This window comes from Contarinia nasturtii, unplaced genomic scaffold (genome assembly GCF_009176525.2).
Source record: "Contarinia nasturtii isolate CC-2019 unplaced genomic scaffold, AAFC_CNas_1.1 Cnas_scaffold_695, whole genome shotgun sequence".
Taxonomy (NCBI): Eukaryota; Metazoa; Arthropoda; class Insecta; order Diptera; family Cecidomyiidae; genus Contarinia; species Contarinia nasturtii.
This window is the reverse complement of record NW_022198046.1, coordinates 9,120,946-9,145,386: the sequence shown is the minus strand read 5'-3', so window position 1 is coordinate 9,145,386 and position 24,441 is coordinate 9,120,946. Positions and strand designations below refer to the sequence as shown.

The 24,441-nt window shown below is 34.4% G+C and overlaps 5 protein-coding genes across 9 annotated transcripts in view; 3 read left to right on the top strand and 2 right to left on the bottom strand.

Annotated features, from left to right (window-relative positions):
• The first annotated feature begins 68 nt into the window (after window positions 1-68).
• Window positions 69-2,452, top strand: LOC116341244 (fidgetin-like protein 1). Of its 2 annotated transcripts, none has more exons than XM_031768189.1 (5): window positions 69-271; window positions 340-1,298; window positions 1,375-1,496; window positions 1,560-1,805; window positions 1,870-2,452. In XM_031768189.1, exons 1-5 carry the CDS (start codon window positions 132-134, stop codon window positions 2,344-2,346), a joined length of 1,944 nt encoding a protein of 647 aa, XP_031624049.1. In that variant the 5' UTR covers window positions 69-131; the 3' UTR covers window positions 2,347-2,452. The 2 variants fall into 2 exon arrangements, with proteins under 2 accessions (XP_031624049.1, XP_031624050.1); XM_031768190.1 differs by having other exon boundaries at window positions 162-277.
• Window positions 2,453-2,575: 123 nt separating this feature from the next.
• LOC116341245 (gustatory and odorant receptor 22) lies at window positions 2,576-4,966 on the top strand. 2 transcript variants are annotated; one of them, XM_031768192.1, is made up of 8 exons: window positions 2,576-2,761; window positions 2,927-3,082; window positions 3,168-3,198; window positions 3,318-3,547; window positions 3,617-4,039; window positions 4,204-4,328; window positions 4,411-4,572; window positions 4,640-4,966. In XM_031768192.1, exons 1-8 carry the CDS (start codon window positions 2,647-2,649, stop codon window positions 4,760-4,762), a joined length of 1,365 nt encoding a protein of 454 aa, XP_031624052.1. In that variant the 5' UTR covers window positions 2,576-2,646; the 3' UTR covers window positions 4,763-4,966. The 2 variants fall into 2 exon arrangements, with proteins under 2 accessions (XP_031624052.1, XP_031624051.1); XM_031768191.1 differs by having other exon boundaries at window positions 2,576-2,767.
• Window positions 4,967-5,740: 774 nt separating this feature from the next.
• LOC116340805 lies at window positions 5,741-8,275 on the top strand. Of its 3 annotated transcripts, none has more exons than XM_031767489.1 (4): window positions 5,741-6,007; window positions 6,247-6,994; window positions 7,094-7,180; window positions 7,264-8,275. In XM_031767489.1, exons 2-4 carry the CDS (start codon window positions 6,945-6,947, stop codon window positions 7,952-7,954), a joined length of 828 nt encoding a protein of 275 aa, XP_031623349.1. In that variant the 5' UTR covers window positions 5,741-6,007; window positions 6,247-6,944; the 3' UTR covers window positions 7,955-8,275. The 3 variants fall into 3 exon arrangements, with proteins under 3 accessions (XP_031623349.1, XP_031623348.1, XP_031623347.1); XM_031767488.1 differs by having other exon boundaries at window positions 5,742-6,007; window positions 6,280-6,994; window positions 7,091-7,180; XM_031767487.1 differs by having other exon boundaries at window positions 5,742-6,007; window positions 7,091-7,180.
• A 221-nt stretch (window positions 8,276-8,496) lies between these two features.
• LOC116340623 lies at window positions 8,497-9,948 on the bottom strand. The gene is made up of 3 exons (XM_031767212.1): window positions 9,704-9,948; window positions 9,095-9,620; window positions 8,497-9,009 (listed from the first exon to the last, which is right to left on the bottom strand). Exons 1-3 carry the CDS (start codon window positions 9,946-9,948, stop codon window positions 8,497-8,499), a joined length of 1,284 nt encoding a protein of 427 aa, XP_031623072.1.
• A 1,272-nt stretch (window positions 9,949-11,220) lies between these two features.
• Window positions 11,221-24,441, bottom strand: part of LOC116341020 (extensin) — a 26,694-nt gene continuing 13,473 nt past the window's right edge. Inside the window, exons 2-3 of the mRNA XM_031767850.1 lie at window positions 12,267-12,979; window positions 11,221-12,154 (exon numbers count right to left, since the gene is read on the bottom strand). Coding sequence (XP_031623710.1) covers window positions 11,818-12,154; window positions 12,267-12,937 — 1,008 coding nt within the window. The 5' untranslated portion in view covers window positions 12,938-12,979 and the 3' untranslated portion in view covers window positions 11,221-11,817. The remainder of the gene's footprint in view (window positions 12,155-12,266; window positions 12,980-24,441) is intronic.

The following is a 24,441-nucleotide window of genomic DNA, read 5'->3' as shown; positions in this document are numbered from 1 at the left end:
TGGCGCTATTGTTGTTCATCGAACTGTCAAAACTGAATTCGCTCAATGTTGTTTGACTCTTCAGCACCGGTTTGTTGAAGAGCGCGCTTACATTTTGTGTTGCAATCGAAAACAACGTAAAAAACCAAATTATGGAACGCAAAAAACCAAGTGATTTTTTGAAATTTTGTGGAAATGATGTTGCACAATTGCACAAAGAAACTGATCCGAATAAAAAACTGCACTTGATGAGACAAATAAATTTCCAAATGTACGCAGAGGCGTGCAATCAGTAAGTGTAGTGTCATTATACCAATGTTTCCATTCAAAAAAGTTATTTGAATGATTATTTCTCACCAGAAAATACGATGACCATACAATTTGTAACATACTTTCCGACGATTTGGATCAGTATTTAAAAGAATCGGCTCCAGTTCAACAAAATAATATTGATAAAATGATGAAGGAGATGAATGTTCAAATAGCACCAGGTTCACTTCAATCAAATCTAGATACAAAACAGTTTGATGACATTTTGAAGTCGAAGAAGTGCGAGAACACATGTAAAAATGATGCGCTATTGGATGATCTTGATAAGTTTTTTAATTTGATGAAAAAACGGCCGACAATAAATTCGCAAAAGCCACCGTACGAGTCAAAAAACACCAAGGGCGAATCATCAAAAATGTGTATTAATGACAGCGGTGACTTGGTATTCAACATGAACTTCAAAGGAAAGACGGCATTTGATCAAAACACACCGAATCAACAGCCATACCGACCGACACTGAATAATCAATTTCACAATCAAACAACGCAAAACCAAACAAGTCATCAGAATGACATCTCCAGACCAGCTGAAACCACAAATGCATTTCATCCAATCTATGCTACGAAGCGCAAAACCGACAATGATATTTATGAAAGTAGCAAACGACCATCATACTTACCGACGACACAACAAGAGAAAATTGAACCAAATTTATATGCGCCACAAAATAGCTTCCGAACAGCCACCGAAGAGCTCAGTATACAACATGCTAAAAAGTACGGAATGGGTAATAATCAAAATGAAAATATGCAGTACAATGTTAAACCGAGTGGTGGACTGCGAAAATCTTTGGGCGGTCGACGATCAGTTGGCGGACAATTTGTGTCACCTTTACAAAATTCAAATACCAGTGCAAACAATTCAAATCAAATGAATGACACACCAGCGATTGATGGATTCGATATGAATCATCCAAGATTGAAAAATGTCGATAGCAAAATGATTGAAGCCATTCAAAATGAAATTGTGACCAAATGTGACGTAGTTGGTGAATATCTCTATGCCTTTAAAATGAAGTTTGAAATCACGATATTATTTGAAAATGTTTTTGATATTACTTTCAGATTGGGATAGTATTGCTGGTCTACAATACGCCAAAAAAACTCTGCAAGAAGCCGTCGTTCTGCCAATTCTCCGGCCAGACATTTTCACTGGTATACGTGCGCCACCGCGTGGTGTTTTGCTTGTGAGTTGGAATTTTATTAAATTTTCTTCAGAATTTCATTATTTATTGAATTTTTACACACAGTTCGGTCCACCGGGCACAGGCAAGACCCTAATTGGAAAATGTATTGCGTCACAGTCAAACTCAACATTCTTCAGTATCAGTGCATCGAGCTTAACGTCAAAATGGATAGGTGAAGGAGAGAAAATGGTGCGAGCTCTATTCGCTGTTGCAGCAGCATCACAGCCTTCAGTGGTGTTCATCGATGAAGTGGATTCACTTCTTTGTCAACGTTCCGAAAGTGAGCATGAGAGTTCAAGACGGCTAAAGGTTGGTATAAATCATAATTTTTCACCGAGTATATTGAATTAATTCTTTCGTTTTGCATTGATAGACGGAGTTCTTGGTACAACTTGATGGCACATCGACAGCGGAAAAAGACCGTGTTCTAATCGTCGGCGCAACAAATAGACCACAAGAGCTCGATGAAGCAGCGCGTCGACGATTCGTGAAGAGACTGTATGTTCCATTGCCAGATACTTCAGCCCGAAAAGAAATGATATTCAAATTGCTAAGCATGTCTCCGGAATTGAAACACAGCATAACTGAAGCGCAAATTGAAAATATTGCACAAAAAACGGACGGATTTTCAGGTTCGGACATGACAAATTTATGCAAAGAGGCGTGTTCCTATCCCGTTACATCGATGTCATTTTCGGCCGTGATTAAAATTTCGGCCGACAGCGTTCGACCAGTGACTTACAACGATTTTCTCGAAGCATTAAACAATGTACGCGCAAGTGTTTCACCCGACGATCTCGAACAGTATATTCAATGGAACGGCAAATATGGGTCGGGAAATGCTCGATAAATAATAACATTCACAACTGACATACAGATATCAAAATATACACAAGATATGTGAAGGTGAATGTGAAATATTAAATGTTATTGAATAAAACCGAAAATGAAATGCATGTTTATTTGTCACTATTTTATTGACTGAACATTATTAAAAATGCAATAGATGTTTACACATTCCCACAGTAGTGAAGAATCACTTATCGATTTTTCATTAACCTTGATGAAGCAATGCTATATAAGTCCAAAGTTAAGCGATTTTATCATGCAGTTGAGTTTTAATTTTCAAACACTTCACTTTAATTAAGAGATGTCCGAAAAAAAAGACGACCATGATAAACCACTTGGTGTTTTCAATCCAAATCAACGTCAGTTTTTTGAAGACGAACTGAGATATCGTGAAAAATTAAACCAGCTTCATGCAGGTTTGGGTGAAATTCGTTTCTTTTATCAAATTTTTTGCTTCTGTTTAGTTCTTTTCATATTTATATTCCAAAAAAAAAAAAAAATGAGAAAAGGACTAAAAAATGAAGCATTGAAACTCTAATTTATCAAAGAAGTGCTAATAGGCTGAATTTTTGTCCGTACAGATAATTCCAGTCCCACACATTTGTACATTAGACCAAAAGAAGTGGAGCTCGACGTGGATTTATTGGATGAATATGATTCGTTTTACAAAACAACCAAAAGTTTATTGATTCTCTTTCAAATTATGGGAATTATGCCGATTAAACGAAGTGCACCAGGTAAAAGTTGTATCATTTTTTGTCACGTTCCTCGATTTTTTTATCTCGAACAACATAAAAAAAGATTTTTTTTTTTAAATTTCAGGTGAAAAATTACCACGCACCACTTATCATTGGTTAGTATTTCTAAGTCGATTAAGTGACGGCGATCGATATATAGATGAGAATTCGGAAAATATTTTGGATCACTGAGCCCATTTTACAGCATACATTTTTTGAATTCAATTGTTCGTAGGAGATCATCGGTTTTCTTGTGGGCTTATTTCATATATGGCTGTTTGACGATTCTCGTCATATACACGTTTCAGGCTCGAGTCCAAAATTTCTTGAGCTCTGCAAAACGTTTCGATGAAGTTATCTACAATGTTATTTTCATAAGTTTGCTGTTGCCGCATTTTTTATTACCCGTAGCATCATGGCGCAATGGATCGGAAGTGGCCAAATTCAAAAATATGTGGACTGCTTGTAATACAAGAAAAAAAAAAACAAAAAAAAACTTGAATCAAATATTTAATGCCATTCATGTGTTTTCAGATCAATTACAATATTATAGAGTGACCGGAATACCTATAATATTCAAACAATTGTCAGCAATGTCTTGGATCGGATGTGTGGCTAGCTGGCTGCTAAGCTTTATGATGATGATTTCTCAGTACTATTTTCAACCCGATTTCACATTCTGGCATATTTTTGCATATTTGCACATCATTGCTATGTTGAATGGCTTTTGTTGTCTTTGGTATTTAAATACCACCGCATTCTCTGAGGCCAGTAAACTACTGTCGGACAAATTAGAAGAATCATTGAGCCAACCGAGGCCATCAGAGCAATTGACAAAATATCGGCATTTGTGGGTTGATTTGAGTCACATGATGCAACAACTGGGCAGAGCTTATTCCAATATGTATGGCATTTATTGTCTCATAATTTTCTTCACCACCATCATCGCACTTTATGGTAATACATAATTTTGTTCATATCATAGATTGTTCATGCATTTTGTATGAGCGGTTCACGCAAGCTATCGTTCGACTCAATTTAAATATAAAAGTCGTAAAAAAAACTATTTCTTCAATATTAATATGATTAAAACTATTGATCTGTATAAAAAAAAATTTCAGGTGGTTTGTCGGAAATTTTGGACCATGGAGCGACTTTCAAGGAGCTTGGCTTACTTATTATCGTCGTCTATTGCATGACATTGCTTTTTATTATTTGCAACAAAGCACATATGGCCAGTGAACGGGTTTGTATTTTAACAAATGAGAAAATTTTAATTTGGCGAAATTTTATTCAGAACAAAAAATTATAGAGATTTTGTTTAACAGGTTGGCCTCGAATTTCAAACACGCCTTTTGAATGTGAATTTAACAGCGGTCGATAAATCAACACAAAAGGAAGTTGAAATGTTTTTGATTGCCATACAGAAAAATCCACCAATCATGAATTTGGATCAATATGCTGACATCAATAGGAGTCTCATTACTTCGGTATTTTAGTTTTTTTTTTAAATTTAATTCGTTTAATCTTTTACTATTAAAATATTTATTTTTTCAGAATGTTTCCTTTATGGCTACTTATTTGGTTGTTTTGCTTCAGTTCAAATTAACATTGTTACGACAAAGTGCACGTCAAGCAGCTCACAGTCTACTGGTCAATAAAACAATGATACATCAATAATTTAAAAATATATTGGAAACAGATAAGGGAAAAATACTACTAATATTCGAACTTACTTTAGTACTTTTTTCTTGACAAAACTAAATTTGTGTTATTTGCATTAAGTTGGTTCCATTTAATATTATAAATAAATGATTAGAATATTCATGCACTAGCTATGGAAACCGAAAAAAGCAAATTTTTAAGCACGATCATTTGTATTATTCGAATACTTTCTCATAATTTTGGACTCAACGGTGTTTGTAATATTTCTTGTAATTTTCATTGCATAATAAAGTGTCTTGTAAGTAGACAAAGTAACAAAACAGTTATTGTTCATCATGCAAATCAACTTCTCACATAAAATATTTATTCAAATAATATTTAAAGCAACTTAAGCAAATAAGTAAAATTTCAAAATTGTGGTCGTCACTCAAAATATGTATACAATATTGATATTTTATGAAGCATATTCAAAATATAATTGAAATTGGTTAACAGTTGCGAGCATTTCGTTATATCTGCCAAAATGTTTGACGAGATTTAAGAAAAATTCATTTCGAGCATTTTATTTCAACATTTGTATCCGGGTCATTTACAATTAAATTTCTTTTTTTTCTCGAATGAAGAGTTTGCCATGAAAAAAAAAAAATCAATTAGAAATAAAACTGTTCTCTATTGAACGAAGTGAAATGAAAAAATAAGTGAAGAAACTGATACAGTATGTTCAACAACAACAATAATTTGAACGAAGTGATATGGAATATTTCTTGGAAATAAATTTAAAAACAAAAAAATGTATTAAACAAAAGTATTTAAAAGTCAATGGCAATTAATAGAAATTCCAAATTTAAAAAGTGTCCATTGGTGTGAATTCGCCTTTAATTTCGCCGTACAAATGTTCGCATCTGCATATGTGTGTATGCATGTGTGCAGAATGCCATCATACGTAATGTCGACCTGTCAAATTTGCCGGATTTACTGAAGTTATCATGAACGCATCGTCTTCGCTGAGACCATTGTGAATGGCCTCTACGAAAATACAAGTTTCAATAACAACACTGACATTTAGCGATCTACAGATTAAGACATGTATTTTATTATAGCACAACTGAAAAGTTGTAAATTTGTGTAGCCGAAAAAAGAAATAGATTTATCATAAGACTTGTGTGCATCTTAGTTCAAATTCAAGTATTTTCATTTAGTTAAATTAAGTTACATACGAGCGTCAAACGTTCGATAATATTCACGATAATAAATTTTCAGGTGAGTGTGAGTTTTTTTTGGTTCGCTTTCGAAATCGACATTGAGTATGTGTATTGTATGGAGTACAAAAAAATCTGTATGAAGCCTTAACCCTAACCATACATTATATGTAACAACAATGGAGAATATATGAACGACAATAGAAACGAAAATGATGAATGACTGTCAAACATACAACTAAAATACGAAAAAAAAATAATTAATTTGTGTGTGACTTCTATTTGGTTTGTCATTTTTAGCTCAACATTTTCATAATTTTAATCTACCACCAGCGAGTCTGATAGGATTGCAACAAAAAAAGAAATTCGATTGCAACACTTTGCAAATAAATCGATGTCCAAATTATATATGTGCCGTACAAAGAACGCTAGTCAGCTGTTTTGAGATTGGATAAAAAAAGGAGAGAATACTACAGCCGACTCGTGACGCTATTTGCAGTGTTTTTTAAAAATGTTTTAAAGCTTTTGTTCAGCTGGAGAGTGTATTTAATTTTTTTGACAGTGCAAAATTGTAAATTAGAAATGTTGGCAGAAATGTTCTCATGAAAATGCAGTCGAATTTTATATGAGTGAAAAAAAAAGAAAGTGAAAATACATAGAAAGGTCAGTGTAAGAAATAAACTGTCACATTAAATCGAAGTGTGTGTAAAGTAGTCTAACGATTAGAAGCAATACATTGTCAAAGAACATGGGTTCAATGACTAATTGCATCGATAACAGTCCGAGAACATAGTGTAATTACTTGAACGAACGCATTTTGACTGAACCATTTGGTGACGGCAATTCGACATTCAACAACAGAAAGCACAGTATCGAGTAACACGGAGGTCGATATATATCAACAACATCAACAATAAAAAAAAAATACTCATTGAACCAAATATAAAACTGAGAATAGTATCAACGAAAACGCACAGATAGCTAGAGTATTCGGTGAAATGACACACTTTCGGCCGATTTGTTTAATGCCATTATCCGTTTCAAACAAGTAAGTTGGCGTGTCACAAATTTACATTTTCCCTAATCACATGTATATTTCAATCAATCAATTCTATATCTATGTTTATTTTTTCATTCGATATAGTAGCAGTGCTGACAAAATAGTGAGCGTACCACCGCTTAGACAGAAAAATGTAAAAAAAGACATCTTGAAAATTTACAAACCAATTAAAACGTAAGTGAATATGATTTAAAAAAAATTATGAAATTTAAAAAAAAATTCAAAACTAATTCCAAAATGGAACATTTTCATTACAGAAAATTTCGTAAGAAATTAACGTCGGTGCGTCGCAAGTCGGCGTTTGTAATTTTTCAAGCCATAAAACCATTACTGAATGCCGGTAAATTATTGACTGGTGGCACAAGTGTAGGTGCAAAAGCGACAATATCAAAACCATTGCTGGCCGAGGCAGATAGTCAATCGGAAGCAACACAGGATATGTTTGATACGAGCACATCGTCAGAAGAGCTACGAAACAATGATACCACCACCACAAGAACCATTGCAAACAATGGACGATCACAGAAAACTGCAAAAACTGTACAAACACGTAAAACGTCTAAATGCTGTGATTCAACAAGAACGCGCAGTAATCGCGAAAAAATGTTACAAGAAAAAGAAGACTTTCAATTAGCAAAAATGTTACAGGAATGCGTTGGCACAACGGACGACGCACCGTCACGATATTCATTGCGTAGTCGAAACAAATCGTCCGTATCATCGTTATCATCAACATCATCATCACAAGAATTGTTTCATAGCAAAGGATATTCGGTGGGTGCAACGCCAAAATTTAAAAAAACAATACCATTCGGTGCAGATACCACAAAAGATTCAACGGTCGCACGTGGCAATTCACAACGTAACAACGATGAGAAATTCATCGATTTTAGCTTTCAAAAATTGACTCGAAGCCGACGTATCGCAATGACAATGACCGGCGTATGAACATAAAACATATTCAATCCGTCGCTCATTTAGTATCGAAGCAGTGCAAATGGAAACTTAATTAATAGATATTTTTTTGTATTTTTTCTCTTGTTTATCACTTTATACGTAGGATATATTCAAAATTATCTTTATTTTTCGAATTGAAGAGAAACATTTACTTTGTATTGACATTTATAATATTTAAAAAAAACACACACAAAAAAATTCGTATATCATGTAGATCGCTGCATTTGCCAACAAGTGCATTGGTTGTGCTCATTTTCATATTAATTCTTAAAAGAAACAAACAAAAATCATTGTAATAAATATGTCAACATATTTCGGTGTAAAAACTTTTTTCAATGCAAGTGTTTTTTTCTGGAGTTTTATTTCAAAATCAATGTGTTACATACACGTATATATAGTGTGAGTGAAATTATTGATTGATAAATCGTGCGATTAGTACAAAGTTTTTATATTAATGGATTAATTCATGTAATTTTACTGAATCGATGTTATCGGCGATATTGATTCCCATGAGAACGGCATAAATCGAGCATTCAGTGAATGAAAGCATGTCTCCGTGTCCAAAATGATTTATAAATAAATATTGAGATATTGTAGCGATTCAGTGATTCCATTCGATTATCCACGACAAGTTCCGCTAATATAACCAATACCGATATAAATAAGGCAATCGCAATCACAATAACATCGCTCAATCGTGAATATGAATGTGAACTAAAAGCATTCACATTTTTATAAAGTTTGATTGATTGTCCATCTTGTTTCCATTTCTGTATTAAACCGGCTTCCAATGCATTTCTTATAATTTCATTTATTTCGTTCATACATCCAAAATCCTTTCGTACAAGCAATGATACGCTATAATTTTTTAGGTTTTCTGCTTTTTCAAAGCAACTTATTTTATTCAATGCATCGAATTGTTTCCGCTCTATCCATTTTCTTGAAACAGCCAACGCGTACTTTTTGTGGTCTTTAATAGTAAAACGATGCAAACATTCTTCGATGTCAACACAAATCTCAAATTGCTCTTTCATTCGAATGGGAAACTGAAAATATTTTTTTTTTTTTCACCCAAAAAACCATTTTTATCTACTAAATTCAATGAAAAACACCATTTTCCTTCAAACTCACCTTGACATTTTCCGAAACAGACACATTGGAAAATGGACTACCAATCAAATTGTAATTATTCTCAATCATTTCAGCAACAGTTCGAATTTGATATTTGGAACTCGGCGATGTGATGAGTTTAATAAGCGTAAGATTCCAAACAGCTGACATTGTTAAAACACAAAAAATCCATAGAAAATTGTAGAGAATTTTAAAAAATTTGTCATTTTGACGAAAGAATCTATTTGTCGCAGCTGGTAGTGCAATTTCTTGTGACTGGTAGTCGAATTTAAAGCTCATGTAACCAAATTGGTCTCGATGAAACTTCATTAGAAATATCAAAACGATACTAATGGTGAAAACAGCCGTGTAACACAAAATCCAAATGGTCTTTGTTGCAGCGTACCGCACTTGCGGCCAAAACGAAAGTGGCTCCATTCGTTTGACACACCATGTTAAATCGTCTTCATCGTATTGCATCGATGGTAAGAAATATCTCTGCGTATAATTATTGCTGTATAAACCGCCAACCAGACAATCTGTTTCCCTAAAATCAAAATTAATCCATTTTCCTTTTAAAAGAAACCCCAAAAAAATCTTATAATTTTTAAAAAAGATAAAAAAACTAACTTTGGTTCACTTAAATTTCCATTGATTATTTGCTGCAGTATGTCATGCTGTGCTGTTGCATTCAAAAATTCAAAGAGTAAATTAAGTTGTAATTTCTTCGAAATCAATTGTAAAAGATTATGTTCAATTCCGTCTTCGAATCCATTCGATTCGGAAAAACTCATAAATGGTGGTACATTTGAACTTTTAACACGAAGACTATTACCACATGATAATTGTGGATGTTTCAAATTTTCAGATGGCATTTCATTCAAAGAGCATTCGTCAATGGAAAACATTTCAAAATTCACCAATTTATACAAATTCCACTTCTTTTCAAATTTTAAATGAAGAAATAAAAATAATTCTTCACTAATATTTCTGAATCTGTTAACAGTTTGTAAGAATTTATTCTTGATTTTATTTGTGTCCGGGACGTCTTCATCAAACACGATATGTAATGATCCTTTGGCTTCATTCAACCAATTTCCGATGTGTTCGATTTCACTCTCCGACATGAATGCAATATAAATTGATTTTTCATCGAATTGTGTCTGCGTATGGTCTATGATTTTTAAACTCATTGGGCGGACCATAATTTCTGTGTTCAAAAACTTATTTTCCAACTTTGATTTTGATTTAGCATTCATAAGTAAGAGAATAAGATGCTTGTGATGCGAAAAATCGGTTGAATTATTCAAAAAGTATTTGATACACATCAATTCATCGGATTGATAATTAGAAGTCGGTAAGTTGTAATTATAGGCAAACGGTAAAATTAATGAAAAAACCAAGAGAAAGTAGAACTTCATTTTAAGTGAAATTGCCAAAGACTAAACCCTTCAGAAGCACAATTACTACTGAACATAACGATTTTATTGTTGTGGTCTGCTCAAAAAATTCATTCGCATGCTGAACTCCCATGACTATTTACCGAATGGTCACAGCATAAATGTGAATATAAACCAGTTTTGACTAGGGATTTGATATTATCTATTGTACACATATTAATGAAACAAAAACACACATGTATCTCCACTCAACGATGGAGCGAAACCGTGTGATGCTGTTGAAAGGTTTTTTCTGTTGTGAATGAATCAAGTATTATTTTTATACCATGCAACAATGACGATAATTATCTTTGAAAGAGCTCTAACACAACGTCGTGAACTTTTCATTTCAAACGTTTTTCTCCATTCCTCAAGAATTAAAAGAAAAAAGTAGGAAACGTTAATCAAAACTAAGCTGCGGAGGAAAAAATTGACGTGAAAAGTTGACCAATTCGCATAAAATCCGAAAATGTTTCGAAAGTGCTGAGAGATAAGAAAAAAGTAGGAAATCAAATAAATTCCAATAAATAAAGTTGTACGATGTGACGGAAGAACGTTGTATATTTGTTAAACTCTATTAAGGATGAAGAGTATACTGTCTTGGTCATAGCTCAGTTATATTTATTACCTTTCGACAATGCGTCCAAACTGGAACTGAATGAATAGCATACAGGTAAAATAAATGTCTGATTGAAATTGTGCATTGCACGGGATATGCGATATTTTTCATTGTAGAAATACAAATAACGTTTTATTCATAGTAAAAGCGTTGACGATTCTTAGAATAATCTAAATGTATGTGATGAGAACGAGGACCTAATACGTAATATGCAATGTCAATGCTTTTATTGTTCCTAATTACGTAATGAAAAAGTCTTACAGTCTACAGAGCAGCAAATCCAATTAAAAACTATACTATCTACATTTAATCGCATAAATATTATTGCATATTCATCATAGTTAAATTTTTATTATTCATCGCGTCAATCAACTCTTTAGCCGATCCATGACTGAAATGCCAATCTCATTGTTTTCATTTTTGCTTCTGTTTCTTATAAAATTCGGTAAGCTCTTAATTAATATATGTGTTCTATGAAAATGTTTACTAAAAAAGAAAAATTGCCGCTGATAATTGCTTCAAGAGTACCTCAAGAGTACACACTACAAACAAATAATAATAGAAAGTCTAATTTCCTTTGCATGTGGTAGATGCTAAGAGTGTAATAAATACGTCTCATTCTCGGAGAGCATCCTGAAAAAATGCACTAGTTTTGTTTGTTTTCATTTTGATGATCGAGAATCGGTCTAGTAATAGCTGGGTAATGCTGGTTGCGGCGCATAAATGGGTGCGTATGGATTGTATGGTGTTGGTGGAAGTGGAGCGGCGGCTTGATATGGATTTGGCAAATGATATGGTGATGCATATGGATTATATGGTGGCATCAGATAGATACTTTCGGGACGACCGTTAAATAGATATGAGCCTAAATGTGTGATTTTTGAGTCTGGACCGGGTGTCAATTGTGGCTTTGGACGATATGGCTTTTGTGGCCGTGGCGGCAAATACGATGGAAATTGTGGTGCACCGAAATTGGCCGAAGGTTGTTGATTCCATGGAAAGACTCCGGTTGGTTTTGCATTGCTATTTATCAAAACGAAAATTAATTGTTATTAAAAATAGTAAGAGCATAATAATATATGATTTTAATTTTAATATTTGTTAAATTTGGCATATAATGGCATTGATAACTTACCTAAGATAAGTAATTGGTAAATTTATAAATGGATTGATTGGATACTGTGGTGTAAGTGGTTGAATGGTTGGTGGTTGCGATATGTAGCCCATGCCAGGTACGAACATATACGGTGTCGGTGGTAATCGAATATAAAAGATCGGTGAATTTTTCGATGCACCAGGTCGACGTTTGTTATTTGCTCTTGATCCATCATCATTTTCGCTATCGATATCATTTGCGTCCGAGTATTCTTCATCGTATTCATCGGCCGATTGCATTGCTGGATCAATCATCGAACCAGAGTAATAAGGCGAATAAAATGCTGACATATAAGGCTGTTGATAATATGGATTGTAATATGGAACATACGGCATTGGATATGCCGTAGGTGCAAAATATCGATAGTAATCCAGCATTTTATCATTTCGATTTTTATCCTTGATCTTCGGCTCAAAATCACTCGAAGCCGTTTTGCCATCATCATTATTATTTAATTCGCTTATTTTATTTTCACTAATTTCCGTCATTCGAGCATTGGCATTGATGATTCGCTTTTCAGCCGTTCCACCTGCTGAAAATTTCTTTTGAACTTCATCTATTGATGCGGCCAATGTATCGGTTGGCAATGTTGTGCACATTGCCGCTGAAACGGTGCACAGCATCACAATTATCCGGCTTATATTGTACATATTTGCTGTTTGCTTTTTTTTCTGTTTCCTTTCTTTCGTAATCTGCAAATAAACATTAAATAAAATAAATTAAAATGAAATGAATAAAACGCAACTCACTCTAAACATTAAACATCAATTTTTACGGTAATACCAATTTGTCAATAAAAAAAGGCATTCTTGTGCTCATTTTTCTCCAATCAAAATCGAATATATGCCAATAAAAGGATAGTAATTTGAGTTTATTTATCTCCATATTTGAATAAAATCATGTGCATTTGAAGATCGTTCACACATTATATGACATTTGAATCGTCTGTCCTTTTTCCACCAGAATTTCATTCGAATTGAAAATGTGAGTTATATATTTATACCTGTCCACTTACAATAAACGTCGATTCCGGCTTTTATAAACCGAGATAGACAACAATAAAGCCGCATTACAGCAAACGATATAAAACGATACATCATTGGCAAGTGATATGGTCGAAGGAATCTTTTACAACACGCACACAACAGTGCACACACAATAACACAAACAAACAAACAAAACGAAAAACAAATAAGAAATCTTGATTTGGCTAAAGACATAATCTGCGTTTTAAATAGAAATAAAGAGTCAAATGTAGCCATTTATTAAACTGGTAATAGCCGTAATTGGATATTTAAGTGCAGGTCTATGAATGAGTTAATGTTGTATCAATGCGAATTATCGGGACAAATCATATACATAACATGATTCAATTGTATTGAATTGATACCAAGCGATGAAGATTACCACAAAAAAAGTTCAACAATTCACTCATCCAGTCAGTTGATGAGCGATTAATAAATTAGCTATTGAGAGATAAGCGCCCTAAATATAATTATTTTTATGAAGATTTATCACGATGAATTGAAATGTTTCTTTTTTTTTCGTTTTCAATCGAACCGCATGTAATAACGAAATCAATAAAAGATCATTTACAAAATTACGACACGTCGATTTTCTTTTTCGTTAATTTTTTTTTCAGTTTCGTTGATTTGAAACTGAAAAGCGATAAAATTGTTATAATAAAAAAAAGAAATAAGAATGATGAATGGAACAATGGAAAAAGGAATCACCGTCTCGAATCGCAATCAATATATAAATGCACATTCAATCGACACACAGACTCAATACGAATTGTGTTAATACGCCGCATCGTAATGAAGACGTGCGCACTTGAATGCGTATCTCAGCAGAAAAAGCGCATGTAGACATGCTGCTGATGCATATCATCAGATATACGATATTGTTAAATCGCAATACGAAACAGCATAACATACGAATAGAATGAAATGCAGATCGAAATCAAAATGTGTTAGTTATTCGATAATAACAACCGGCCTTGAAAGGACACACTGAATCTCTGCTTCGTTTGCACATTCTCTTCCTTTCTCACTCTACCGAAGCATACATACGAGCCCAACAACATCTGCACCAACAGAATGCTCTAATAATAGGCACAAAATCGGGTTAGCAACCTTTATATTTTCTATCAATTTTACTTTGATCGTCATCATCTGACTACTACTACTACTCCTATTCTTTATGTTTCGGGTTCTCGCATGAGTATATTTTTTTGTCTTTCTTTTTTGTCTTAATTGCGTTTTATGTACGCGCAAGCATAACATCATCTTCATCTGTTTTGGTATCATTCTTCCTTTTTTGTTCGCATTCGGGTCGGTGTGTATGTCTCCCTCTGTATGCAGTTATGGCCATTCGTCAAATCGCACTGTGGCACGGTTTGAATGGCTATACAAATTTATTCCCCAATAAGCAAGAAAAAATTTAATCAAATTATGGATATAAACATGAGCAATAAAAATCAAAAGAGAGAATTTTTGTATTTACGCGATTTCAATTTGTTCATTCTCGGAATTTTCTTTTGGAGTGTCGTTTGATGAATGGCTTAAATGTTTTAAACGTGTGCTTAAGTGGTTTGCCACACGGAATATAGATTGCATACAAAAGAGCGAAAGAAACGATCGCTGCACATTTCGAGCAACGGTCTTTGAATGCTTTCAGAATGCTGAAAGGAGAGTGGGTCGTTTAGAGAGTCTTTTCTCCTGCAGCATGTCAAAATGGAATGAATTATACTGCAATTGCACAGCAAAACCTATGCAATAAACGAATAAATTTACGTACATTTCTTCTTTTTCGTTTGCAATGTGCATTTGCAATGAGAGAACACTGTTCGCTTGTCACTGTCACAAGCGATTATGTAAGTAATCATTCCCATTCACATTAATTTGACAACTGAAGTGTTGAACTGGAAGTGAACTTGAGAAACGGATTCTTTGTTCTTGAGTGTGTTTGTGTGTGCATTTTGGTTTTTCTTCTTCTTCTTCTTCTTCTTTCGAACGCAACGCTTACGCATGTATTCTGAATAATGCGATGACAATGGTTTAGTTAAAATGACAAACGAAATAATTGAAGTTTCCAATGTACTCCATTACATCTGTCAATATATGACATTCTCTGTTTGCATTGAGGCGCATGCATAAATTGCCACTTGTGGTCATCGGCCGATGGCTTCGTGGGATTGAGTCACTTGATTGGTTCAGGTGAAACGTACAAAAAATATATATAAATAAAACGGAACACAAGCGGTTTTACGTGAATTTTATGCAAATGCTGCAAGGCAACTTGTCACAAAAATCCACTGGTGCCATCATCAAGTCATCAAATGAATACCGAGAAAATGATGCCACCAGACTAAGATGATAGTTTGATGTGTTTTCGCTTTCAGTGGTGGAAATCTGTTCCGATGTGATCGGCTTTGTACAATGTACATGCACCGAAACAGATAAAAATAAAATATTGTTTTGCATCATAAAATGACTCCATTTCAAGGCCATTTTCAAGCACAGCTCATGAATTTTCTTCGATATTTACATTTTCTAATCTGCATACAACATATATATATCATTGAAAATGTCTCAATTTAGAACAGGGTTGCTGTTCCGAACGGAAGCAATTTCCAATTGGCTCTACATATTAAACCATAGAAATTTATGGGATTTGAAAATAATTGTGGTCAAGATTGATATGAATTACGATGAAAACAAATTCAAATGTTAATTTAAATCACAAGCGAACATCATTTGAAGCACAACAAAATGTGCCGTAATTAGTGTTCTTGTCTGTTCGTGCCGCTGAAAATACCGGTTCATTAGAAGAAAAAGAAGAAGAAAAGGCCGACACAACGTGCAAAATTTGATTAATGTATCAATAACTGATGTCTCATTTAGATTGTTATTTTATGCTTCTTTATGGATAAATATATTTTTTCTCTTTTTTTTTTATTTTCATTCTGCATGGTTTTCAAGGTGCAAAGCAAAATGCGAGCAAATCATTTGACAGAAATAAATGCATCAAAACAATTTCAAATTAAAATTTCCAATTGAAGAAAATCATTTATTCGCACGGCGAAATGATCACATCAGATATGGTTATGGTGTGTTATTCTCTTATGGCAACAACAGCATCCGCAGCAACGGGCAACCGGCGATTCTACGACAACTTATCATTGTTTTTGTATCGGCATTTATGCTCATAGATTATAGAAAGCGGACGACGAGCATGGTGCAGCATAAATCTACGCATTGAATAGAGCGCGCTGACCGAACGTGCGCACACACACATACCACAATACACTGACAAGTTCAGTACGTGCTGAAGTAGATAAATGTCATGAAAAACGAGTCGAGATAATCTTGAAGACAACCGATGAAAATTATTAACATGATTGCGATTTATCTTATACGTTATGCTTCGGCCACTGCCGTTGGTGCACCAGGCAAATCAGTTTTGTTGTTTTAGAGAGATGAAAAAAAAAAATTTGTATCCAAGTTCAACAGTTTTGTAATGTAAAACGCATGCCGCATGCGTGTTAGCACCTAACAACATATTGAATCGCACATAGAACAAATTGCACATAAATTGCACGATTCGTTGCCTCATCATTCTCTCTTTGTCCATCCCTCCATGCAATATTAGTCGATTTCATTTGCTCGCGTGCTCGATTTATTCTCGCCTGGCGATGGGATGATGAGTGTGTGTGTTCGCGTTCGGCAAACTCGATTGCGCACATGCGCACGCGCACACGTACAAATTACGTTATGGCGCCATTTATTTATTTACCTTTTTTAGATATGCGAGTGTGCAAATTGTATGGCATTGGCGTAGATATAATGCGAACCAATAAATTTCCTGGGTCAGCATTAGTAATTTAGGAAGCGAGAAATTAAATGCAAACACCCGAGAGTAGCCAATCTGTGGCCGAGCACATAGTAAAATGATATGAACAAATCTCTTTTTATTCTATCTATCTCTATCTCGTCTTCGCACGCGCAAACACACACACACACGAAAAACGAACTGTTTGAATTGCATTTGCCCCGGACAAATTAATATATATGAAGATGAAACGAAATGGCATTGAACGAATGATTTGTGGAATGTGAGCAAGGAATTTGTCGAACAACTAAATGTCTTTATCTCATTCGACGGCATCTTTTCTTTTTCTCGTCTCTCCTTGAAGGTCTTTTTTCTATTACCAACAACACATAAACTATATTTACACTTTATTCAATTTACACTCAATTATTTTCTTCTTCTTTTTTTTTCTCGTGTGGCTGCAGCCAGTAGAAACACGATGTTACCGTCGAAGCTAACAGTAGATCACAGCTGTCCGATTAGGTGTTTTTGTTTCGTGTTTTTTTTTTTGTGAAATCGTTGCTGCAATCGCATTGCTAGAATCGGAAATTACATGTCGTAATGTGGATCTTGTTAAAAATTCCAATTGAAGAATGAGACATTAACGCTTTTGTGCAATAGCATAAAACCAAATAGGCAAAGCTCTTTCGTTTGGCATCACTGTGCACAATTGTCTTGTTCGTGCGGTAGCGCTTAAGTTGTCGTTTATTCGATGCAGTTGGTTCTAATATATACTTTATGGTGCTACGTTTTCCGTTAGAAATAATTTATTTAACGACGTTTCAATCCATTTTCAACCACCCAATTCATTGCGATGTATTGAATGCCACAAAGCACTAAATCGATGCATTTTATCAACACTTTTTCCTTCAAGCGCACATTTCTATGCATTTTCTTGTGCTAACAAGATTTGTACATGAAGCTGCTACAAATTTCCGTAGACCTAAATTTTTATTTGAATGATTTGTGGATTTTGTTTTACAAATGTTCTCTGTAGAGCATAAAATGGCCCAGATCCTACCGAATTATTTATGTTCTGAACAGAGATTAAATACTTGGAAGTGACTTGCGGCGATACGTGCAAATCCGCTATAAATTTCATTTTTTTCAATTCAAAATTAGGTGTTTTTTTTTTCTAAGAAAACCGAAATCGTTGTTTGTTATGACGCGAATGAAAACACAGATAGACGAGGTGATGAGGTGATAGGCTCAATATTGTAATTGAGTGAGATCACGAAAAATTACCACATTCCGGATGATTTGATGAAATGTGTTTTGATGGCATTTTGCATCGTCAATCCATTTTCATGCAAATTCAATGGAGAAGATAAAATTACGGAGAAAGAGAGAGCGAAAAACTTACATTCGATTAATTATTATGGTATATAACGCATACACAAATCAAAGGTAAAAGTGTGACTCGCGGCCAAATTACAGTCCGTTTTTTGTGTGGCTCGTACACTTGCGAGCGCACACTTCACAGCGAAACGAGGTAAAAAATTAGATCAAACATGATTTTACACATCAACGTCCACACAAAACAAGCACCAAGCACCGTTGAATGACACACTAATTGTTACAATATGTGGTTCTTTGTTTTCTTTTTCTTCTTTCTTTTCGATATTGGCATATCTTACATGACCCGTAGGCCAAAAGTACCGATCACCATGCATACACAGAGATGAAAAAAAAAAAATGAATCTTCCACTTTGCATAGCAGCCCATTCAAATGTATAGGTATAACATTATTTCGGTTCTTTTTCTTTTGGCGGCAATTCCAGCAACAATAACAAATCGACATGCTGTAGAATGGTGCAAAAGTAAAGAATAATTTGAACTTATTATGTGCTTGAACCGATAATTACATATCATTAGAGATTCAAAAAACAACCGAAATCACTCGACTCAAGCCGCTCAGATTGCGGACTAAAGTGTTAACATCAGCATGATAATTTCTCATTTTGAATTGACTTGAAACGAATGTGTTGTTGGTGTTGTTGTTGATTTTTTGCAATACTCAGCGATCTTTTATTGAATAATAACAATCATCTGGTGCCTTCATCATATTTTCATGTTTCATATTTCAAGTTTCTGACAATTTTGCTACCATTTTTTGCTGACACTCGAATGAATGTCAAGCCATTTTAGATGAAAATCTCTTTTCTAATAAAATACGTTAAGAAGCTCATCGGTTTGTATTATTTATTTAGTTTGAATTTGATTTGTTGTCAAGAGTGCAAATTCATAAAATGTCAAAATGTTATCATTAAACTTTTATTGTTGCCTTTCATTAGAAATTAAATGTTATGAATTAATTACCCAGACACGTGCCACAATCACTTCAAAGTTTAATTTGCTGCATTATTTTCACAAAAACAATCGACATTTTCAATTTGAAATGATCAAGAAGTGAACGAAAAAATACACATACCGAAATGTTCAATAACGTTCTTCAAGAGAATACGTTAGATTTGACATCGACCAGGAAATGGAATCTAGCGGCAATCGCTTGTGTACAGAATTGTTTTTACACCGATTATGTAGCTAATCGTTTTGTATGTGATTGTCATGGAATGCACGTAGAGCGTGCGCGATCTGTCAATAAATTTTTCCATAAGACTTCCTACGTCCATATTTAGGCATTTTGAATGTGTTTTGTTGTGTTGTGTTTAAGATGCAATGTACAATGTCAAAGTCAAAAAGGCATATTTCATAAGTGTACATTTTTGCCCACTGCACATCAAATCAATAACAAATGGTGCATTAGTGCACAGCACATACTTATCGTGTATGATTTCAAATTACGGCATATTTGAGCGACACATATACTCACATATATAGCGATATTATGCAATTCTGTTGGGTGAACTCAATATCCTTGTAGATTTATTTGCTCGGATGCATCAATTGAAATGAATGAAATCCATTTGCAATATTATAAACGGTTTTCAGGTTGTCCGTCTGATTTTATTCAAATTGAACGTATCGTGATTGGAGAATGTGTGTGTGCATATGTGAATGCGCACAACTTCTTCCTCTTCCACAAAATGCACTTAGACATAAACTCTCATTCTCTCTATCCAGTCTTTTCTCCACTCATTTCGTTCAATTTTATTTTCTTTTAATCATTTTGCAATAAGCCATTTCATATGTATGACCACATACAGACAATCCAATGGCAAACCAAATCAAAGAAACCGTGTTTGAAGCCAATTTAACTTAATGACCATCATAATTCATGAACAAAATCGGACGTCAGTAATCAATGATGTTTTTCATTGCCTTCAATAAAAACCAGTGTAGGATCGAACTAGTGACCATACATTTATGAAATGCAATTGCGACCAGCTGATGCACGACTTTCAGCCAATACAAAACAGTTAGACCCTCTTTGTGAGAATTTACAATAATTTCGTTCAATTTGTGTTCATATTTTTCATATTTTTGTTTTTCATTGCGTTCACTTTCGTTTTGACACCAAATCAATTCGTTTATCGTTAACAACTCCAAACAAATCGTTGTGCTAACACCATATGAAGAGAGCATTGCTAGTGATAGATTGAAAAAAAAACGATTTGTTATTCTCATCGAGAGAAAAAAAGTGTTACGTTTATCATCTCTGAGAATTTTCTCGCATTAAACTGGATTGATTGTGCATTTAAACAGTTCAAAAGTGTAATTTAAATGGATTCCGGTGTCTACACTCATTCCGTATGTCATGTCTTTCACAGCTTCGATGCATAGACGCCGATTCGAAGAGAGCGAAGTAAAAAAATTGAATTCAAATCGCGTCCGTTTGATCAATCGTCGATCACGTTCGTTTCACAAGGCATTGACGGTTGGCCATATTTGGGTCTTGGACGTTGTTCTATGCAGACAAAATCGCGGTTTGACAAGCGCGAGACATTAATTGGGAATATGTGTGCTAAAGCCGAAGCGTTCTTGTCTTGTCAGCAAATCAAAGGGAAAGCATCTTGAAAGGTTACCGTTACCTATCGTAAATTAATAATGCTTACAGAACAACAGCACCAAAAAAAGAAACATTTTTATAATGTCAGTTCTTTCGTCCATTTCACTATTTTCCATTTTCTCTCTCAATAAATACAATTTGCACAGTTTGTTTATATACTGGTGCGTATGAAAGAAACACACACTCACAAATACAAAAGTAATACAATAATCGTGTGGAATGTGAGAACATGTCTCAACGCATTTCCTTATCACATCATATTTTGCCTAAAAGTCAAAAGTACTTTCAAAAGAAGCCCAATAAAAAATCAACCGTTTTACTCGTTTACCTTTTACATGCATACAATGTGTCAAAAGTGTACATAAAATGAAAGAAAAATCGTATCTAAATAACAATAAACAGGCAGAAGAAGAATAAAAAAACGAATCAAATTAAAATACTCCAAAAGGAAGTAATAAACATGTGAAAAAGATCTCTTATCAAAAAAATAGCAGTGGAAAAATTTAGCGCATCGCAGAAAATGGGCTAATTAGTGAAATGAAAAACAAACGAATGAAAATAAAAATGCAAACATCATTTGTGTCATGTGGCATTGATATCAGCGGGTCGTTTATTCTCAAGTGTTGAAAATGTTTGCATTCGCCAAAGACGAATTAAATGCATTGTCACGGTGTCGCGTTTTTACCATCTCTACGGCTTCTAGCGTGTGTATCGTTCGTCGAACGAGAGCAAAACTTCAATCAGAACTATGATTATTAATAAACAAAACGAAAAGCACCAAGCAACACTGTCTATACGTTGTTTGGCAAACATATATTCCATCCTATCGTGAAATGCAATCACTCGACAAAAAGAGACAGTGATTTCGAGTGCTTTGCTTGTGCAGCGTATTTTCTTGCAATTACTTGGAATGATTTCGGTCAAAGTGAATACATTTTTATGATGGTTCGACCGGTCGAGATCGGATATCAAGCAAACATTACACAATTCTAACAAGGCATACAAACGACCATCGCATTCCATGAACCAAAGTGTAGGTAGAGAGACATTAACTTGTGGTTCATTTCTATTCTTATTCTCTGGGTTCTTTTTTTTTTCTTTTTACCGAGTCGTTTGCGCGCCTAGAGCAAAAACAACAACAAAATATAATAATAAGAAGAAAACAAAACAAATCAGTGTAAAGTGTAATGCACATTCGGTCGCTGTGTGCTAATTAACCGAGAGGTGTTCATGAAATCATGAATGACAACATATATTTTTTCCGCAACACTAACTAATCGTAATCAGATTACAACGAACAGTGAGCTGCTGCTGCCGCCGTTGTGGTTATTGTTGTTGTTGTTGCCTGATGCAACTAGGCAATTTGAATGCGTTGCAGTTGGATGATCGCTTTTATTGCACAAACCGAGTTTGAATGAACAAGTGAGAGAGGGAGAGAGAGAGAGGGAGAGAGGGAGAGGGAGTAAGAGAGGCGAAGAGAAAAAGATATTTGTTATGCATGATGGTAGTTAACAAACAGTAATAAAACGAAACGAACAACAAGAAATTGCCGTTTTTCTTATATTATTGTTATGATTGCGGGATAAAAATAGTTCGAATTTGAATGTAAACAAACGTCGTCTCATTGTCAGTGTGTGCGCACATTTCGACTGGTCGGCCTCAAATTGCTTTTAATTCCACTGTTTCCCGTATGCTGAAAAGAAAAATGACTGTTGCCGTTGTTGTTGTTGTATTTTTTCTCTCTGATTTTCTTTTTCGCCTGAGATTTACCTTGGCGAAGACCAAATTCTCAATAGCATTTTGTGTCGCATTCAATTGAAGGCGAAAATATACGGAATGGTCTCGACTGAAAGCATCAAGATCATTAATTGCTGGCGAATGCGAATCGACTCGTGTTTGGCAGCAGCCAATGCATAAATCCAATCATAATAGCTTGGATGGAAATTCCAACGAAAGAAAAACTCCAACTTAAATACGCTCTAAAGTTTTACAAGTGTTATAGAGCTTACGAATAGTTTTAACAATGCAAATTCCATTATTTTAATAATATTTTTTTTTTCTTCGTTGAGTATATCCGAACACTAATTTCAGCATCACGATATCACGAATGGTGTTTTTTTTATATGCGCACTTCTAAATTCAAAGCACAATATATGATAAAAAGTGTTGGTTTCAAGACAGAAAAAAGTACAAGTAAAATGGAGCATTTCAAATTCGCCAATCGTTTTTCTTTTCCAATTTCGAAGAAATTCGCGAATATTCGAATTGCAACACACAAACAAAGAGAGATGGTTATTGCACCACATCAGATCATTTGAAGTGCTGTACATTTTCTATTTGCATTGACTTCACATTTTACTTCCTCGAATGTCATCTAAACCGATTTAACACATAATTTAAATCTAAACACAAGATATTATGCAACGATGCATATATATATGTGAGAAAATGAAAAATTGTATATGGCCCGCTAACTTGATGCGAGTGCGCATGGCTCAAAATGCATCGAATGCACCTCATTGAATGGCTCCTCTTCACGAATTAATGGCTGGAAAAAAAAAATATGATCAAGTACCGTAAACTCAACGATTTATACTTGTTTTATTTATTTATTTTGTCTTTTTCGTTAATGGTGTCTTCATTTAGAACACACATATTCAACAAGTCCAACTTCTGTGACAGCTCAGTCATTGTTCGTGCTCAACGAGAACGTTCTCAAGGCTATAAAATTCACTGTGCCTACACGTGAAGAATGATAGGTTCTTTTTTTCAATTGCAGATAACATTGTTATTTGCATTGCAGAATGCCAGAGAAATGACTTCGATTTCAAATTCATTTCACACCAATTTTCCAAACAATAAATTTTATCGTTGCACCGAAGTGATTTGTGCTATTTCTACCTATGCCATTGGCTTTTTTTTACATTTATGAAGCGGTGATTATTAACCGTTGCACCGGAGTCGTTGTGAAAGAATTTCGCGCCCTTGAGAATGAATGAATTCATCGCCGTTGAGAGAAAGAGAGAGAATAAACTAACACCGGTGTCCGAGTTGATATAAATTATACTTGAATATTTTGAAAAATCACATCGAAATTTATCTTAATAAAACTAATTGCCCATTCCAACTGCACCTGTCCGAACTCCAAATGGCCGCTTTAAATCATTGGATTTGCACAGGAATTCATCAAATTTGAAAACATTCATTTCCTTTTCATTTTCATTGCATTTCCTCATTCGCGCGATTTGTTTATTACGCATATTGTAGAGAGAGAGAGAGAGAGAGAGAGAGAGAGAGAGAGAGAGAGAGAGA

Excerpts from the sequence above, each read along its gene's own strand:
- LOC116341245 (XM_031768191.1), top strand. The coding sequence starts at position 2,647 with ATGTCCGAAAAAAAAGACGACCATGATAAACCACTTGGTGTTTTCAAT. Across the intron at positions 3,548-3,616 it reads CAAAAATATGTGGACTGCTT|ATCAATTACAATATTATAGA; the intron begins GTAATACAAGAA and ends ATGTGTTTTCAG. Across the intron at positions 4,329-4,410 it reads CACATATGGCCAGTGAACGG|GTTGGCCTCGAATTTCAAAC; the intron begins GTTTGTATTTTA and ends TTTGTTTAACAG.
- LOC116340623 (XM_031767212.1), bottom strand. The coding sequence starts at position 9,948 with ATGCCATCTGAAAATTTGAAACATCCACAATTATCATGTGGTAATAGT. Across the intron at positions 9,621-9,703 it reads GGAAATTTAAGTGAACCAAA|GGAAACAGATTGTCTGGTTG; the intron begins GTTAGTTTTTTT and ends TTTTGATTTTAG. Across the intron at positions 9,010-9,094 it reads CTGTTTCGGAAAATGTCAAG|TTTCCCATTCGAATGAAAGA; the intron begins GTGAGTTTGAAG and ends AAATATTTTCAG.
- LOC116340805 (XM_031767488.1), top strand. The coding sequence starts at position 6,945 with ATGACACACTTTCGGCCGATTTGTTTAATGCCATTATCCGTTTCAAAC. Across the intron at positions 6,995-7,090 it reads CCATTATCCGTTTCAAACAA|TAGCAGTGCTGACAAAATAG; the intron begins GTAAGTTGGCGT and ends CATTCGATATAG. Across the intron at positions 7,181-7,263 it reads ATTTACAAACCAATTAAAAC|AAAATTTCGTAAGAAATTAA; the intron begins GTAAGTGAATAT and ends TTTTCATTACAG.
- LOC116341244 (XM_031768189.1), top strand. The coding sequence starts at position 132 with ATGGAACGCAAAAAACCAAGTGATTTTTTGAAATTTTGTGGAAATGAT. Across the intron at positions 272-339 it reads TACGCAGAGGCGTGCAATCA|AAAATACGATGACCATACAA; the intron begins GTAAGTGTAGTG and ends ATTTCTCACCAG. Across the intron at positions 1,806-1,869 it reads AGAGTTCAAGACGGCTAAAG|ACGGAGTTCTTGGTACAACT; the intron begins GTTGGTATAAAT and ends TTGCATTGATAG.